General features: G+C 42.6%; 1 protein-coding gene across 1 annotated transcript in view; it reads left to right on the plus strand.

Annotated features, from left to right (window-relative positions):
- The window catches only part of LOC132518318 (microtubule-associated serine/threonine-protein kinase 4-like), a 207,551-nt gene extending 188,975 nt beyond the window's left edge, over nucleotides 1-18,576 (plus strand). Inside the window, exons 3-4 of the mRNA XM_060146311.1 lie at nucleotides 17,515-17,665; nucleotides 18,516-18,576. Coding sequence (XP_060002294.1) covers nucleotides 17,515-17,665; nucleotides 18,516-18,576 — 212 coding nt within the window. The remainder of the gene's footprint in view (nucleotides 1-17,514; nucleotides 17,666-18,515) is intronic.
- The last annotated feature ends 1,312 nt before the right edge of the window (nucleotides 18,577-19,888 follow it).

Here is a 19,888-nt window from a genome sequence, read left to right on the forward strand (position 1 = left end):
CATTTCCTGCCACACTGGAACCCATGTAGGAAGTTGGACATAGGTAGCCGGCTCTCGTGGTGACATTTTCTTATATACAATCCAGCTGCAGTGCAGCTGCACAGAGGTGCATGTGGGTGCTAACTGCGCATGTACTGGAATCAGTACATTGGACCACACATAAGTCCTCCGGAAAACAGTGATGGGGGGGATGCAGATCCGAAGGCGAATGGAATACCTGAGTTACACTGAATGGGGTTTAAAGATGGGAAAGCAAGTAACTTGTCTGGGTGGGCATAGCGTCGCGACAACTCCTGTACTGAGTTTTCGAGGTGTAATGAGAAGGGCCTGAAGTGGGGATCTGAGGCCCAGATTCTTGTCCCAAGTCAACCGCTAAGTAGCTATGCCTTCATTTCTGGTTCTCAGTTTCCTCATTTGTAAAATGAGTGAGTTGGACCGGATACTCTCAAGGTCCCTTTGACCTTGCATAGTGAATACTTCTAGCTACCAAGATGAGGGATGGGGGAGTCTTTGCAGAGGCTGGTTTTCCTTCCTTTTCTCCCTTTACACTTATATCCTTTCTCCACTGTTGAGCAAGGAAGCCCACCTTCTCCCTTGGAGGAGCCTGGTAGTGACGTCCTGTCCTCTGAAACTGAGCACACCAGGCCATCCATCTCTTGTTTAAAACTCATTTTCAGGGCTTCCCTGGTGGCGTGGTGGTTGAGAGTCCATCTGCCAGTGCAGGGTACATGGGTTCGAGCCCTGGTCTGGGAGGATCCCACATGCCGTGGAGCAGCTGAGCCCGTGTGCACAACTGCTGAGGCCCGCGTGCCTGGAGCCCGTGCTCCACTACAAGAGAGGCCACCGCAGTGAGAAGCCCGAGCATCACAACGAAGACAACAGCAACTAGAGAAAAGTCCACAAGCAGCAACGAGGACCCAACGCAGCCAAAAATAAATAAAATTTAAAAAAAAAAGCATACATTAAAAAAAAATAAAACTCATTTTCAGGGGCTAATTTCAAAGATCAGGAATGTAGACTTTTTTTTTTTTTAGCTTCCTGGATGGAAACTGAAAATGAAGCTGACTTTTTGTCATCTCCGCAGGAAAAAGGAGTAGGCAAAGAAATGCAAATGCCACCAACCGGGATGTTTAAAGATTGGTAAAAATTAGTGTTTCTGATGTATTAATGACTCTGGTCGTGGTAGCCTGCATTTGTCATTGTCATGTTCCATTGTCATTCAAGTACTTAATCAATGCATATTGTCAGGGCTAAATTTATTTTCTTGTGTCTGCCTAGCCAGATCATTTCTCTGTTTTTTGACAGTACTGTCTCAGTCCCCTGCATCCCAACAGGGCCTGAAGGGAGAGCTGAAAGTAAGTCCCCTCCTTGCTTTTTTTTTTTTTTTTTTTCCTTCGTTGCGGAGCACAGGCTCCAGACACGCAGACTCAGTGGCCATGGCTCACGGGCCCAGCCGCTCCGTGGCATGTGGGATCTTCCCGGACCGGGGCACGAACCCGTGTCCCCTGCATTGGCAGGCGGACCCTCAACCACTGCGCCACCAGGGAAGCCCCCCACTCCTTGCTTTTTAACTCCTTGTTGACTTGATCCCTGGTGGGTAAAACCTTTGAAAAGAGAGAATGGTACCATTTAAACATCTGTTTCCCTTTTTCTGAATAAGAATACAGGTGGAGTCATGACTACTGTGTAAATTATTAACACTGCACCAAGTTAGACTTGAGTAAGAATTTTGCTTAAGGTACCTTAGTTCCCAGTTTCCAAGTCTCTGTAAAGGAGAGGCATGTATGTATGTAAAGTGTATACATGGACTTTGATTATGTGTTCACATGTATGCGTGCACACACAGCCTTGCACCCTCAGTTTTTATTTAGTGTTCCGTAATGTAGGAGGTGCCCGCATTTTTGCCCTAAATGACTCTAGACGACAGTGAGAATTAGATATGTCATTGCCCTTTTATTAAAACCTCCAAAAGAAATTTCTCTGAGCTCAAAATGAGGAAAAAGAGGTTGTGTGGTCTGACAAATTTGAATTCTTTCTTTTATTAAGTAATGAGAGCTGGGTATCCCACTGTGTTTCTGTCTTTGCTTTGTTTGCTAGGAGTCTCAGTGCAAAGCATTTTTGTTGTTGTTTTGTTTTTACTCCATTTTACTAGCTTTTGGCTGCACTGGTATATATAAATAATATAAAAATGATGGTAGGTGATACATGCGCAAACCCAGAGCAATGAGGCCCCCATGTTCGGTGTACAGAACAACGAGATGAAGCTCGTGGTTCTTTGCTACATTCACATTCCATCTCAAACCCCTTCACATCACTTCCACAGCTATACGTTCACTCTCTCCTTCCTGCTACCATCTTACATTGTCCTCTTCTTCCAGGATGGATCACTTTTAACTTCCTATTATTTGTGGACTTATAATCCCTTTTACTACTTTATCAATTCCTTGAGGACCTTTTCCTTGAACCCTCAAAGCAAAGCCTCCTGCATTGCCAATCCTAAGTGCTCAGTGAATTGGGTCGCCAGATAACATACATGGCACTAAGTTCAATGTTAATTCCAGAGAGACTGGTAATAATATTTGTAGCATTGATGTGTAGAATGTAGTATTTGTGGTATACATAATCCAGTTTATTTGCATTCCAGTTTATTTAGGCATCCTGTAGTTCTATGAAATCTGGCAACTCTATCAGTAACTACAGGAAGGGTTCTGAACTGAGGCTTTATCAGACATGTCGTCTCATAAGTACATGCATGGCACGAGGGGCAAGATGCTAGGGGTCTTACACACAGACATTAGTACACTATCCTTTCTCATGCTCCCCGCCCTCCGCGCCTTTACCTGCAGTCACCTTGGAGACAGGACCAGCTTTGTGGACAACCATAAGCAGATCTGACGTATGATACTCTTTGATGTGTGTTAAGTCTGTGTGTGTATGCCCACTGCCATTCTTTCAACGGTTATAGTGCTCTCGGTGGATTTAAATAGTAGGAGATTAAATGCATTTAATGAATGGCTAGAAGAAAATGATCAGGCTCTCGATCTTGAGAGATGACTGTTTGGAGGATGATTGGAACAACCCAATAGCTACCTGCCCCCTAGCTGAGTGCCAGAGCACACTGATCTCCTCATAAGCATGACTGAAGCCCTAAAAAGGAATGTTAAGTAGCCTACTGATACTGTTACTTTAAGACATGAGGCGCTGATCCTGGAGTTCAAGGCTACCTAATGTCGTCTGAACTTTCAGAAGTCAGGGGCTACATAAGAGACCAGAAATGGCAAGGTTGAATTCCAACCCTACACTGGTCATTAATTTCCAAGCAGTGCTTGAGGCAATCATGATGCTAATCTTGGCTTAAAATTTTCTCTTCTTAAAAACAAGGGCAATGTTATGTTTTGCAAGGCACTTAGTGATTTGTTAGAACTTAATTCAAGGCACAGGGTTATAGTTCGGATAACAGTGGTTCCTAGATCCTCTTGCTTTTAAACCAGGTAGAGTGGACATTAACTTTCCTAGTAAGGGTTATACAGTCCTTGATTGAGATCTCCCACCCCAGAAATAGGGCATTTTAATAGATTGCCATTTGGAGATGCTGGAGGAGATCTACTATGCAGTATTTTGGGGAAAAAAATTGTATAGTTTTGTTCTAGATTTCCTGTTTATTCATTAATCAGTATCAACAAAGATTTCTTAAGACAAAAATAATATGTTCTTCAGGGGGCACACATAGACATTACGGAAGAAGAATTTGGAATCTGTTTGGAACAAAAGCTTACATGAAACTAGGAACTATTCCAAAGAGATATATATGGAAATACACCGTTAAGTGAATTAGATTGTACATAGACGTTTCCTTGTAATAAAGCTAGAGAACTTGTTAGGAAATTTGGACTTGTCTGGAAATTTCTGCTTCGACTGTCATATGGAGTCTATTTTATGCCCCTGTGGCTGCCTTTGTTCTTTTTGTTTCTCTTGGAAAGCTCCTGATCTCCAGTTCTTCCTTGGCCTCTGTCCTAACTGTTTAGATGTAGGGCAGTTGTCAGAAATGTTTAGCATCTCAGGATGCCAGTGACATTTGGGTGTGTCAATCAAAGCATCTTAGTGGGCAAAAGAATGTTACTGAGTAGGATTCATAATTTCTTCAAAAAGTAAGGTACTAAGTGCAAATTGTCCTCACATGTACTCAGGTTAAACAGTTGGCCTTGGATGTACACAGTGTTTTGTGGCAGTGTCAGACTCTTTTGGAGATGGGTTTTAGAAGAGAAAATCAAAGCCAGGAGAAGTGATACGATGTTCTTGTATCAAGTTTAAGGCCGCTGAGCCTTTTTTCACTATTGCTATGGTTACAAAACAAACAACTGAACCACATTTGAACATTCTAGGCAATGGGGAACTAAACAAAAATGAAAACATCCGAACTCTGGGAGAAATATAAATGAGAGACAGAGTGGAGAGTTAATAGGCACAGGCATAAGTATATGATCCTGTAAACTGTCAGTAGCTTCTGTGTGCGGGCTGTGTTGTGGGGCTACAAAGACAGATGAGATACGGTCCCAGCTGACACTGAGTTTGCAATGTAGAAAAGCATGTTATGTACAGAAACAGATGGCACCCTAGACGCAGGCAGCCCCATAGAAGCAGGTGATTAATGGGGGGGAAGGTAAGGCTAGTAACGCCCCTGGTTGTAGATTCAATGCCAATGATGCCAAAATGGGTAAAGCATCCTGGAAGGGACCTGAGCCACCACGGAACACACACTTGTGTTCAACGCGGTGCTGGGCACTTGGTATGTGTTACCTATGATCATCATCACTGGAGGTCTAGACATAGAAGCTCAGGGAGGGAAAATAATTTATCAAGGGTTTCGCAGCTAATAGATGGTGAAACCAGGGTGCAAATCCCTGTCTGACTGGGTTCCCACTCTGTGCTCTTGAGTCCACTTGGTGAATGGAATGAGAGCCTCTTACTCCGAAGGGCCCTGAGCTGGAGAGTATTTGATCCAGCCTGAGAATGATATCGAGGAGGAGTGCTGTTGCCAGGAAGAGTTGTTCAGCAATGGAAAGTAGAGGGGATAATAAGTCATTGTTTATTGTGGGCCTTCTATTTGCCAGATGGTATGACAAGCTCTCTGTGTACATCCTAAATTGTCCTCACCGTCGCCCCAGGAGGTTGATCAATCATGTCCATTTTTTTTTTTTTTTTTGCGGTACGCGGGCCTCTTATTGTTGTGGCCTCTCCCGTTGCGGAGCACAGTCTCTGGACGCGCAGGCTCAGCGGCCATGGCTCACGGGCCCAGCCGCTCCGCGGCATGTGGGATCTTCCCGGACTGGGGCACGAACCCGTGTCCCCTGCGTCAGCAGGCGGACTCTCAACCACTGCACCACCAGGGAAGCCCAATCATGTCCATTTTTACAGAGCATTTATGGGAAACTGAGACTTAAGAGGTTAACAAGGTCACAGAGCCACTACATGGTAGTTGTCAGGCTTTGAATTTTAGATTTGAGTCTCGTGACTGGGGCCAAATGGTAATGGATTTGAATTCAGCAGTTTCACTTCAGGAGTTTAAAAACTGAACGTACGGTTGACCCTTGAACAACCCTTGAACAAGGTGGTTGGGGAGGCCAACCCTCTGTGAAGTCAAAAATCTGCAAACAACTTAAAGCCTACCCTCCCTACCCATGGTTCCTCCACATCCGTGGTCCCATATCTGTGGATTCAACCCTTCCGCATCGTGTAGTACTGGCGTGTTGACCGTTGAAAAAATCCACAAATAAGTGGACCTGCGCAGTTCAAGCCTGTGTTGTTCAAGGGTCAGCTGTGTTTCCAGGATCCCCAGGGGGCAGCCAACATGTTAGGATAGAATGACGTTTTGGGAATAAATAAATAAATAAATAAATAAATAAAACCAAAACAAACAAACAAAAAAGAATGACATTTTGGAAAGGGTTGGACTAACTGGGTTGAGCAGCCAGATTATGACAGGGGAGGAGGAGATGACTCCTGCTCGCTTGATGATTATTTTGAAGAGAGCAAGATACTGGTCCTCCGGGAGGGTTTAGAAACGGGTAGAGAATGCAGATGGGGGTGAGGAAGGAGACAGAGGAAGAGAGCACAGGGCACTGACAGGTTGTTTAACAGCTGCTCCTCATATCCGCAAAATGACTGAGAAAAAATGGTTCTATTTATCTGCCATTTCCTTCCATATATCTTCCCAACAGCATTCATCAATATCTGTCATTTCCCGGGGGCTTTAGACATGTCTAGCAATTCTTTCTGCTGAATTATATTTCAATACAAGGATGCACATGTTCGCTCTGACCTGTGCCTGGCGTCGCTTAGACACCGTCCCCACCCAGCTCCCTGGTGCCCTCACTCACACATCCTGCTTGGTGTCAGATTCTTGTTACCATGTTCTCATTAGAGTAGCTCTACTTAATACTTCCTTAAAAATCAATTTTAAGTTGTCACATTAGCCTTTGGTCTGTACAGCTAGAGCTTAGAGCCAAACCATTCTGTACGTTTTGATAAGAATTTTAAATCCATACAATCACCCCTTGAAGGGAGACTACCTTGGTGGTCTAGGTGCAAGAGGGACTTGCTGGCGAGGGCTGGGTCTCATAGCAGAATGGGAGAAGTTGCTGGGTGTAGGTATACCAAAAGGCAGCAGAGCATGTACTGAAAATAATAGGAACACTGAAGCTTACTAAGCTCTGTTTCGTGTATTAACTCATATGATCCTATTATCTTCCCTTATTAGAATTTGGTAATCTTGGTAGGTGAGAAGAAATACTTCTTCTTTAAGAACAAGTTAAGGGAAAAGAAAAGAGAGGCCAAATATATTTCTCTGTAAGTGTAGATTTGAATTGTTTCCATTTAAAAATAGCGTGTTGGCATTTCTTGCCCTTTTGTCATTCTATGGCAAGGGCAACAGGGTGGTTCTCTGTAATTGAGGGTAAAGAGACCACTATCCCGTTGAATCATCTTGGCGCATTTCACTCTGAATGTTACTTTTTTTTTTTTTTTTTTTTTTTTGCGGTACGCGGTCGTCTCACTGTTGCAGCCGCTCCAGTTGAGGAGCACAGGCTCTGGACGCGCAGGCTCAGCGGCCATGGCTCACGGGCGTAGCCGCTCCACGGCATGTGGGATCTTCCCGGACCGGGGCACGAACCCGCGTCCCCTGCATCGGCAGGCGAACTCTCAACCACTGCGCCACCAGGGAAGCCCTGAATGTTACTTTTGATTTAAAGCTGCAGTTGACAGTGGCAGCGGCAGCTTGAGATGCCACTCCATGGCCTTGCGGTCTGTCCAGCGGCTTTGATTTCTGCGTGGTAGACATGTTTGTTCTGGTATTTTTCCGCAGTCCCTAGCTCTCTCACGGTATGGAATTGGGCTTTAGAGACTTCGTGAAATAATTGTCATGGACCCAGTCAGTCTGGGATTGCCCTAAACTGTTAGCGTCTGCTGTTTGCTCTGCTTGCTACAAGCTTCCTTTTGAAGCATCCCCCTAACTTTGTCCCACCCTTTCAAGCATCTTCCTAACTTTGTCCTCAGGCCCTTGTGGTTAGTAATATTGCCTTGCCATTCTATGTTAAATATAGAATGCTGCTGCTAATATTCTAAGAAGTGAAATTGGGTATCTCTGGTGGAGTTGAGTCTAGCAGCAAAACAGTTTAGAGACTGCTGCACTGGGCGATTAATTTGATTCAGACCTTGATACCCCATTGGTGTCACTGTGCTCTGACAGCCAGCCTCCCTAAAGGCATGTGTCCTCTCTCCATTCATCTTTCAGTTTCCTTGTCAGTTGGAGATCCCTGGCTAGTAGGCAGTGATGCCTTCAAGGACATGGGGTCAAGCCTACGCTTTGGACTTTTTTTGTGTGAGTCAACACACACCACGTTTTCTTTTAAGGCTAGAATAGCAGCTCAATATAAGAGTCAGTGAACTTCAGCTCTCCCTGGTCACAAATCTGTTGGTTTCTCAAATTATATTTACTTATGCCATTAAGAAGAATGATCTAGCAGCATTGTCGATGCTGTCTAGGTATAGTTATTCTTTTGCAGTGGGGACAAGAAATTGGAAGTCAGTCACCCATGTGAGAGGGAAGATGAAAGGGACCGTGTCTCTGTGTTGCAGTAGCACAGTTGAAGATGAATAAAGGGAGGCTGTAATTGCCTGTGAGCACGACAGTCCCTATGATGAGGGAACCGATGTTTAGAGTTGAGCGATGGGGCATGAAAGAGGAATATCTTCATGATGATGGAGTACACTGTAGGGTGAAGGCTGCTGACTCATGGATTCTGCCTGGATTCTGCCAGTGACTTATCACGGTCTTTAAGCTTTCTCCATTTTGAAAGTTTGGAGGGGTCTTGAAAAACTCAGTTTCTCTGACTTGTGAATGATTTGGAGGGCTTGAGTATGATTTGAGTATAATTTGTGAAAGCAGGTGCTGGGTAGTTCACTGTGGATACCTCCTTTGGACAACAAAAAGGGCTCCCTCATTTTTTCCTATAGAAGGTATGGTGGTTTGGGCTAAGCAAGGGAGGATATGTGTGTGTGTGTGTGTATGAAAATATACATGACAAAATTTACTATTTTAACCATTTGTACTTTATTGTATTTTAAGTATACAATTCAGTGGCATTAAGTACGTTCGTATTGTTGTGCAACCATCACCATTATCCACCTCCAGAACTTTTTCATCATCTCAAACTGAAGCTCTGTACCCATTAAACAATAACGCCTCATTCCCCCCTCTCCCCAGCCCTCCAGTAACCACTGTTAAACTTTCTATCTCAATGAATTTGACTATTCCAGGAACCTCATATAAGTGGAATCATATGACATGTGTTCTTTTGTGTCTGGCTTATTTCACTTAGTACTTCTTCAGGGTTCGTCTGTGTGTCAATTTCCTTCCTTTCAAAGGCTGAATCATATTCCATTGGTTTGTATACGCCGCATTTTGTTTATGTATTCATCAGTGGACAGTAGGGTTGTTTTCACCTTTGGACTATTGTGAATAATGCTGCTATGAACACGGGTGTACAAATACCTGTTCGAGTCCCTGCTTCCACTTTTTTTGTGTATATACCCCGAAGTGGAATTAAGCAAGGGAGGTTTTAGTAGGCAGTGGGGAAGGTAAAGTGGTGGGAATGGCCCTCCTCCCACTTTAGTGGTGGATGTGAACTTTCTGGGGGCTGCTGTGAGAGCTTCAGTAGATGCTCAGGTCAGCAGCAGCCTGGTAGCCCAAAGGTAAAGCTAACAGATGAGAGACGTGAGCATGCGGCCCCGTCTGCTTGCTCGTGGCACCAGCACAGTACCAGCTGCCCATTGTTCTTTCTGTCCCTAGCCCCTTGCCTCTGTGATGCCGGCACCTTCTATTTCCCTCCCTCCTGTGGGCCCCCCTCGCTCACCAAAACCCTTGAGGGCAACACGTGGACCACCTCAGCTACCCTTTCTTCCTGGTGGCGACCTTAGAGGGATAAACAAGCTTTCCCAGAGTTCTTATGTATAACTGAGCACCAGAAACCCTTTCTCAAGACTGCTTTGTTATGTAGTTCCTGAGTCTTCTGTTGTCTTTGATGTCCTGTTTGTAGTCAAGAGAGGTAACCCAGGGCTTCCCTGGTGGCCCAGTGGTTGAGAATCTGCCTGCCAATGCAGGGGACATGGGTTCGAGCCCTGGTCTGGGAGGATCCCACATGCCGTGGAGCAACTGGGCCTTGAGCCACAACTAATGAGCCTGCACGTCTGGAGCCTGTGCTCCACAACAAGAGGGGCCGCGCTAGTGAAAGGCCCATGCACCGTGATGAAGAGTGGCCCCCGCTTGCCACAACTAGAGAAAGCCCTTGCACAGAAACTGAAGACCCAACACAGCCATAAATAATAAAATAAATAAAGAAATAAAAATGTTAAGTGGAAAAACAGTAAAAAAAAAAAAAAAAAAAAAAAAAGTGAGGTAGCCCAAAATGTGAGACCATGGACTGACTGCTCAATCTATATTGCATTTCAGGTGATATGGAACTTTTTTACTAGAAGCTTTTAAATCTAGGCAGGAACCATTACTCTTCAATGACAAAGTAGGTCTCCAGAGGCTGTATTTAATTTCTGCTGAAACTATTTCTGACCTGATATTTTCGTACTTCAGAGGGATACTTTAAGCTTCCGGGGGCTTTGAAAGCATGTATCTCACATTTGAAGACCTCTTTATGGAGGTCTTGCTTCTTGTTATTTTGAAATTCAGGATGAAAACAAAGGAAAACCCATTCCAGGAAAAAGACCATATGTACCCTAGGTAGACCTAGTCACAGTCTGAGTCTTAGTAATCTACTTATTGTCATATATAAATGGCTGGAGATATTTCTACTTATTCTGTTAAGTAGAGGCCCTGTGACCAGAGGAGAAACAATAACCACTATAAAAAGCCCATTCCAATAACCCATAGCTCTGTGGTTGAAGCTTGACAAATTCTTGTTTCACTCTGGCCAACAGATTTCAGCTTTCATATGGACCTCTATTTATTGCCTTTAAATTTCTAGTTATGTCAGTAGACAGTATCTAATAAATGTTTTAATAGGCATATTGGAATTTTAGCAATGTGTTTCCGAAGAACACAGAGCTGATCAAAGTTCCAGTTGTAACAAAAAGCTCGATGTGGTATTAAAATAGAGCAGCCAGATTGCTAGGCAAGCTCACCTCTCCTACAACAAAGAGGGAATGGTATTGTCCATTAATTTCCACCCTGTGCAGCTGAATAATGCAGTTGACAGATGCTAATTTTCTCAAATTGTAGGCAGCAAATGATGCATGAATATAGCAGCAACACACTTTTTAGAGGCTCTTGGTAGTCATCAGAAAGTGAATTTGTGTAAAGTTTGATGTAATCACTACCAACTATGGCACAATGCTAATGCCTTCTAATGACTGCCTTAAATCCATCTGTTGTCCTCTTTTCCCTGTTAACACTAATGGGGGTCCAGGCAGGAATAAAACATCCCATGTGTTGTGCTGACAGACCCTCTAATTTGTAACATTCATGATTCCTACAGACGAGACTTGTGCAAGAATAACGACATCTAAAATCTAACCCAGGACAGGACGATAAACATTTCATTACATATGTATATAAACGCTTCCTAATTTTATTATTTGTTCCAAATAACAGAATTTTATTTCTTGCTCACCTTGTCATCTCTCATGTGTTGCATATCTCTTTGTGTTTCTTATTTGTTTAAGTTTATATGTATTGAATGCCCATTGTATGATGTATTTTCTTTTTTAATCTTAGAACCTCTCCGTAAGTTTACCCCTACTCTACAGCTGAGGAACACGAGGCTTGAAGTTCATGAATAAGTGATGGAATCAGTTTGGGGGGGGTCAGAATAGGCACTCAGCAATATGACTCTGTGTCACCCCTAACTAGAGCAATTACTTTTACCATTATTGGCAAGGAGCTTTATGTCTTGTATGAAGGTTTGAAGACATATAAGTATATGGGCTAAGTTCAACAGTTAGTTCAGACTTAGTTCAAAAACTGATCTGTTAATGAACATGAGTTAGGGTCTATTGAAGTAACAAAAAAATGGAAGGCTGACCAAGTCTCACCTTGACCAAACCCTCGCCAGGCTCCTCAGAGCCCTCTCTCTCAATTAGGCCCCCCAACCTTGGCCTACAGAGACTCGAAGAACACTAACAGTCTCTAACAGCTCAAGGCCACATCCTTAGGATGACCCTAATGCCTTAAAGTGCCTGCCTCAGAAAACTCCAGGCTACCAAAAAATTTTACTATTTGTTCATGCCAACAGATAGGGCCTCTGTCTCCCAGTCTCTGTGGAAAGGTAGAATCCAAACTTCGGTCCTTGCCAGCTAGCAGACAGAGCTGGCCTGATCGCAGTTACACTGACTAACCCTTCCTGTTTTTCACTTCCCTGGCTCGACCCAGCCCTCGCTTGCTGCCTGCCCTACTCCCTCATTCTCCTGTTAAAACACCCAGTTACTTCTGTACCAATCGAAGACGAACAGAGTCCATGCTGGACTCTTTCTCCCTATTGCAGTGGTTCTTACTGATTAAAATCCGTCCTTACTGCTTTAAGTAGTGTCTGACTTTGTTTATCTTCGACCAGGCACACCTATGGTCTTGTTACGGAGATTAGACTTACACATGAGATAGCAACAAATAAAACGTATGTGGCCTTGAGAGAGTAGCATTGACATACATACACTACCGAATGTAAAATAGATAGCTAGTGGGAAACAGCCCCATAGCCCAGGGAGATCAGCTCGGTGCTCTGTGACCACCTAGAGGGGTGGGATAGGGAGGGTGGGAGAGAGACGCAAGAGGGAGGGGATATGGGGATATATGCTGATTCACTTTGTTATACAACAGAAACTAACACAACATTGTAAAGCAATTATACTCCAGTAAAGATGTTTAAAAAAAACCAGAAATGTATGTGGCCGAGTTAGACTGAGTGAGTTCAGAGAAGACAGCATACTTTTCCCATTGGCCATGGTCTCGGCTTGCTTGAAAGTCCTCTGTGAGATCTAACAAAACTGAAAGGTTCAAAGTGTGGTTTGGCGCTTATGGAGAGAGGAGAAGGGACGTGTCTCTGGTTCCTTGAGTCCCCTCCCCCAGTGCTTGTTCTGGATCTGTCCAGTGTCTGGCTTCCTACTTGAAGCATGCCCTGGCTTATCGAGCAACGATGCTAGCATACACAGGGATCGCCTGCACTGAGGATTTATTCAGGGCTGTCCCTGCTTTTGTTCTGCCCTCCCACTGGCTTCAGAAAGGGGGCATCTACCAGTCCCAGCTGTTGTGACTTTTATCTTGGGACCAGGATGAGGATTCTCGTGGTTCCCTTTTGCTCCCATTCTCCGTGGAACCTCTTCCCTGGTTCCGTGCTTCCCCAGCCCAGACCCCTCCCTGATGCGGCCTGAGGAGCTACCATTTTGAGGAGTGGAGGGAACGTGCTCCTGGCTAGTTTGCCATGTTAGATTATGCAGCACATTTTTTTGATAGGAATCATTGAAAGCAATATTATATAATATCACATACAGAAATTAATGCAGAATAATTTAGTCCCAACCTCAAATACCTGCCAGCCAGCTTTATCAAAGCTTAATATTTGCCACACCCTTCAGATATATTAAAAAATTAATACTGAATTTATTAAAACTACAAGTGAAGGGACTTCCCTGTTGGCACAGTAGTTAAGAATCCACCTGCCAATGTAGGGGACATGGGTTCAATCCCTGGTCCGGGAAGATCCCACATGCTGTGGAGCAACTAAGCCTGTGTGCCACATCTACTGAGCCTGCGCTCTAGAGCCCACGAGCCACAACTACTGAAGCCCGCACTCCTAGCGCCCGTGCTCTGCAACAAGAGAAGCCACCGCAATGAGAAGCCCGCCCACCGCAATGAAGAGTAGCCCCCGCTCGCTGCAACTAGAGAAAGCAACAAAGACCCAACGCAGCCAAAAATAAATAAATAAAAATTAAAAAAAACTACAAGTGAAAACGTAATACTATAAACTTGTATGTTCAACTAATAGATCCCATTATTTCCTGTAGATAACTTTTTAAACAATAAAATATTACATCAATACTCCTCCCTGGACCTATTCCCCATTTTCCCTGCTAGAGATAACGACAATTCTGAATTTGCTATTTCCTTCCCACAGAGAAATACTAGTCTTTATTTTATTCCTAGTCATTATTTTTTTCTTTCTTTCTTTTGTGATCTGGTCTAAGAACCCATTACCATGTTTTATATCGTTACTGTGGTGGTGGTGGTGGTCGGGTTGCATCGATGGAACTGTAAAGTTCTCAGGATAACGTGAAGAGTCATAGTGTATTGACTGCTTTCCATGTCCCAGGTTGAGTGCCTTAAGTGCATTATATCATTTAATCCTATCTGCTACCATTTCCTATCTTTTCAGACAGTTTTCTGAAAATAATTTTTATTTGAAAAATTATTTTTCAAATAGTATGCAAAATACATATTATTTACTTTAAAATATAGAATTATCCTGTCTTATAACTTGTTTTTTCACCTAAGCATATGTGATGAATATTTTCCTGTGGTGGGATCTGGGTTTCAGAGTAAGAATCCTGGTTTTACCCACTTATTAGCTGTGTGCCCTTGTCTAATTATGTAACCTCTCTGGACTTTAACGTGGAGGTAATATTACTTAGCACCCAAAAGCGTGGTTAAGATGTTGCAGTGCCTGGCATATAGTAAGTCCTCGATGTATTTTAGCTATTATAGTATACTACAAATGAAATTTAAGAAAATCATCTGTTCAGTTTTATTGTTCCTGTTTAGACTTGATCAGATATTAATCAAATAGTGTACTTTAACTGCATGTCAGTCAACAAACATTTTTTGAGCACTTACTAAGTTACAGGCACTATGCCATGTCCTAGGGATACAGAAATAAATACCTATTTTTTCAGCTCTGGGGGATTATAGGGTTATAGTCTAATAATTATTTTCTACTAAAAGAATAAAAAAAGTGACTTACAGAATTTTTTTTTTTCAGACAGAGCATTGGTCAGGCCAGAGTAGATTCATTCCATCATGTAAATCTTGACATCATGTAGCTTCTATACCTCCTATCAGGCCTTTTCTGAAACATGAACCAAAAATTATATAAAATATAAAATATAGGGAAAGACACAGGAGGGACCGGGGTGGAGGTGGGGAAAACCCTATTGATTCTGATGACTGGAGTTTGGTATATTTTTAACAAGTAATGTTTTTCAAATAGTGGGAGTTATTTCTATGTTAAAGAAATCATTTATTCATGTACTACTGATGTTGGCATTCCTAAATGCAGTCTGTGGTTTTCCTGTCCTTCTTTATTAATGTCCTGCTTTGGGGTCTAAAGGGGGCCGATTTACCAAAACACCTGTTAGTCCAGCTTTTAGTTAATATTTCAAAATAAGGCAAAGAAAAGAATTTTTAAAATTCTAGACTTTAAATGTAATACATCCTGCACATAAAAATATATATGAGTGGTTCAAGGTGGTGACTGGAACCACAGAGGGTCATTATATTTGAATTTTCAGTGATAGCATTTATGCTTCAATTAATTGGTATTTGCTGTATTTATTTGCTAGGAAAATATCACAATCTATTATGTGGGGTTGTGGTGGGCAGGTGACAAAAGTAAGTGTGATCCCATTTTTGCAAGAAAATACAGGTTACAGAAAGAAAGTCTGGCAGAAAAATTACTGAAATGTTGATAGTGGTTTTCCCTGGTATGATTATAGGTGATCTTTAAATATATATATATTTACATTTACTACTTGAGAGTGAAGAGAAACCAAAACCAAGCAAAAAAAAAAGATACTTGTCATTTTTACTGCTGTTATGGCTAAATAGCTAACATGTACTGAGTGCTTCACTTAAAAAACCCGCTAATCTCCTCAACAGCTTGACATAGTCAATCGTATGGTCTCCATTTTAGAGATGGAAAAACCAAGGCCAAGAGAGGTTGACTCACTTCGTTCCCCATAGCACTGAGCTACAGGTCAAGATCTCAAAAGTAGATCTAGTTTTCTCTAGAGTCTGTGCTTTTACTATATAATAAGGGTAAAAGAACAATTTTGGCAAAATAAAATACAAATTTTTGAAAGCACTTAGAGTGTTAGACCTCTTTTTTTTTAAAAAAGTATTTATTTATTTGGTTGTGCCAGGTCTTAGTTGCAGCTTGTGGGCTCCTTAGTTGTGGCACTCAGGCTCCTTAGTTGTGGCATGCGAACTCTTAGTTGCATGTGAGATCTAGTTCCCTGACCAGGGATGGAACCTGGGCCCCCTGCACTGGGAGCATGGAGTCTTAACCACTGTGCCACCAGGGAAGTCCCAGCATTAGACCTCTTAACGTGGACAGTTGATGGGAGCTGACCCTAGCTCCTGTACTGCCAGTTAGACTGTGGACTAATAGCAAACTAGTGTCAATGAAAAAATTAATCAGTTGATCTAAGAAAGAAATGGAAAACTTTATTCAAGCCAAATTAAGGACTATAACCCAGGAACAGCCTCTCAGAAAGCTCTGAGAACTGTTCTACCCATTAGCGGTCAAAGCACAGTTATGTAGATTTCTAGAGACAGAGGTCTGTACATTAAATGATATAGATAGTTTGCATAATCCAGATCAGCAAGGACAAGGTGAGTAGTGGGTCATGGGTCATTGCAGCCCCTTACAAGATTCAGAAGGAATGTTATCTTTTAAGGAGTTGTCTTGTTGGTGCTAGGAAAATGTTGCTGTTTATGGTTGAGCAGGTATTCCTGCTGATGGAGAGGTTTGGTTGATGCGTAATGCAGATATACAGTGCACAGCAGAGGGGGCAGAGGAGGCCAAAGGGCAGAGAAAATTTTTTATGTTTATGTTTTTCTTTTCTTGCCATAAAATATGAATTTTCACACTAGTTAATGTATTTCAGCAGTTATTAACCAGTGGGTGCTAGTTAAGTGCATGCCTGAGGAAAGAGAGGGGGGTTCTTTTACAAGGAACGGATCTGCTGGGGAGAATCCAGGGCACGAATGTGACTTCTGCTGCAGGGCCACCAGCCACACGTGCTGCAGTCCCTCACGATTCCGGGAGGTACAAAGCCGGAGTCCCCACACGTGCAGCCCGTAGATGAGATTCTACGGGTGGCCTGCCGTCTTTTCATTGTCTTCACGTGTTTTTGGGGAGAGACGTACCCATTTGTTCTTTCATCAGTCAACAAATATTTAATGAGCACCTACTATGACCAGTCATTGTGCTACAGATAAAAATCAAACATGGTCTCTGCTTTTACTGAGCTTCATTACTATGTGAATATTCATGTCCCTCCTAACTTAAAGGCTTATGTGTGGATAACTAGTCTAATCCATGTACTAAAGAAGTAATACAGTGTGAGTTGGTTCAGCTGTTTGACTTTTAAAGATATACACATATATATGAGAGTTCAAGGTTGATGGAAATTGCTCAGTGAACCTACACTAACATTAATGTCCTGATTTATGCAAATGGGTACCATCACATGTCCTGTGGACATGGTTGGATATACACCAGTTCTTCAGAGAGAGAAGCTGGGAGAAAGGGGCACCAGCCCCATTTCAACTTGAAAGACTTACAGCTCTTCCTTTTGTTGGTCATGATCTTTGTAGACACTTTTCTAGTTGATTGCTAGATCACTTTCCATATTAGATATTTTAAAAGTACATTTGTAAATGCACATGTTTGTATCTACGATGGTAAGAATGCTTTGTATACTTATATATATCCTCAGCACAGTAACAAGAAGCTACAGATGCTGGAGGTGAAGAGGTTTACCTGGGTTTATGTGGAAAATAGGGGTCAGAACTTGCAACTAGATCTCCCAACTTAATTAAAACAATTTGCTTCCGGTTTGTATATATCAGTGTAATTGCAACGTATGGCAGAAGTGGTATAGAAGAAGGATGCCATTTCTAGGGAAGCACTGCCATTCTGCCTGCTACTCATACTGTCTTCTCTTTAACTCCAACAGGGAGGTACCTCCTTCCAAACCCGGTGGCGGGGCAGGCCTGGGCAACCTCTGCAGAGACGTCCAACCTCGTGCGCATGCGCAGCCAGGTCCTGGGCCAGTCGGCGCCCTTGCTCACGGCCAGCCTGGTGAGTGTCCTCGGACTCCGTCTGCGGTGGGTTGGGTTTGCTCCATCTCACCACCAACCTAGGGACTGTTCTGAGTTTATTGTTCTAGATAGGAAGTTAAAGCTACCATTAACGTTAAGCACAGATTTGGCAACGTGAAATTCCTTGCTTTCAGCTTGGTAATTTTTTCCAAGTCCCCCCAACCTAAGTTGGAATATTTCTGTAAACTTAATGCTGTCTCAACTTTTCCCTCAAAAGAAATGGAAATGTTTCTAAGCTTTTTTTTTTTAACTTCTTATTTCAAAATAATTTCAAACTTATAGGAATTTGCAAGAATAAGATAAATACATACAACTCCAGTTGATCCTTTGCCTGGGTTCAAGTATTAACCTCCTGCCCTATTTGCTGTACTGTTTGCTTTCTGGGGGTGTGTGTGTGTGTGTGTGTGTGTGTGTGTGTGTGTGTGCGCGCGTATATATATATGTATATGTATACACACACACGTATACACACATGTAATTTTTTTGAACTCTTTGAGCGTAGGTTATCTATATCATGGCCTTTTGTTATCACAGTTATCAACTTCATTAAATTTATGCATGAAAGAAGTCTTTTATCTACTCTGCCATCTGTATTTTATTTCTATCATTTGGCCCAGTAATGTCCCTTATAGTATTTTTCCTCCTCCAGTAGAGGATCCAGTCTAGGGTCATGGACGCCATTTAATTATCCTCCACTCTGGAACCACTCCACAGCGTTTCTTTGCCTTTTATGACATCGTCGTTTTCGAAGACTATGCAACACTGCCACCTCATTTTTTAATGGAATATTTCTCATATTACAGTGTCTGGTATGTCTAATGTTTTCTCATGGTGGGCTGCGGGTTTTGCATTCCAGGCCAGAATGTGACATTGGTGATGTCGTGTCCCTTCAGGTCATGCCATGGGCAGGTGCATGATGTATGTCCATCTGCCCCTCATTATGATGCGAATTTTTTCCACCCAGTCAAGGGGTTGGCCGGTTTCTCCACTGTAGTTAGAACTTTTCTCTTAAATCGATAAGCCTTTGGGGGTGGGGGAGATACTTTGAAGCCATGCAAACATGTTTCTCCTCATCAAAAATCTCCTTTAGATTTCATATTCATTGGTGATTATTGCCTGGGTCCTTCTTTTCTAGAATCATTGAAAATGGTCATTATTCCATCTCTAGCACTCTCTCCACATCTACACGTTGGCACATGGCATAAATATTTGTGCATTTATTAGCAGCATGGACTCCTACATTCCTTTTTTTAAAAGAAGTAACGTAGACTTTTATTTTTAACCATGATGCTTACTAGAATTTTGTTTTCCACTGGGCCCATTACTTTTCAGCTTTAACCTTTGGCAGAGCCTAGAAGCCTATACAGGTTACTTTTTTGTTTTTTTTAAATAAATTTATTTATTTAATTTATTTTTGGTGCGTTGGGTCTTCGTTGCTGCATGCAGACTTCCTCTAGTTGCGGCGAGCCGGGGCTACTCTTTGTTGCAGTGCGCGGGCTTCTCACTGCAGTGGCTTCTCTCGTTGCAGAGCACAGGCTCTAGGCATGCAGCGTTCAGTAGTTGTGGAACGCGGGCTCAGTAGTTGTGGCTCACGGGCTCTAGAGCGCGGGCTCAGTAGTTGTGGTGCACGGGCTTAGTTGCTCTGCAGCATGTGGGATCTTCCCAGACCAGGGATCAAACCTGTGTCCCCTGCATTGGCAGGCAGATTCTTAAGCACTGCGCCACCAGGGAAGCCCCTATAGAGGTTACTTTTGCATCGGTGGTAGGGTTGTATGGTAATGGAATAGATTTTTAAATGTCTTTTACTGATGATGATACAAATAATATATGTCAGTGCATTATGGTGCCTTATAATTTTATGCATTGGTAGTAAATTATGTGGGATATTTGAGAATCATTCAATAATATAGAGAGATTTGATTTAGGTCTAACCTCTAATCCTGCTTTTTTCATTAAGTAGCTGTATAAACTTGAGCAGTTGCTTAGTTTCTCAGATTTTATCAGCTCATCTGCAAACTGCAAGATGAAAAGACCTATTCCAGTCTCTGGAATTCAACCTTGGCATTCCCTGTTTCTAGTTTCAGAATTATAAAGATTCTGATACTGAGTAATTATCCCTAAAAAAGTTTCTTTGAGGATATTTTATGCCTTCAAAATTGACTATGATCTTTAAACTAAAATTTATCTTTTCTTTCCCATGAAAATTTTGGGACTTATTTTTAAAGGTAC

The sequence above is a fragment of the Lagenorhynchus albirostris genome, chromosome 3 (genome assembly GCF_949774975.1).
Source record: "Lagenorhynchus albirostris chromosome 3, mLagAlb1.1, whole genome shotgun sequence".
Classification (NCBI taxonomy): domain Eukaryota; kingdom Metazoa; phylum Chordata; class Mammalia; order Artiodactyla; family Delphinidae; genus Lagenorhynchus; species Lagenorhynchus albirostris.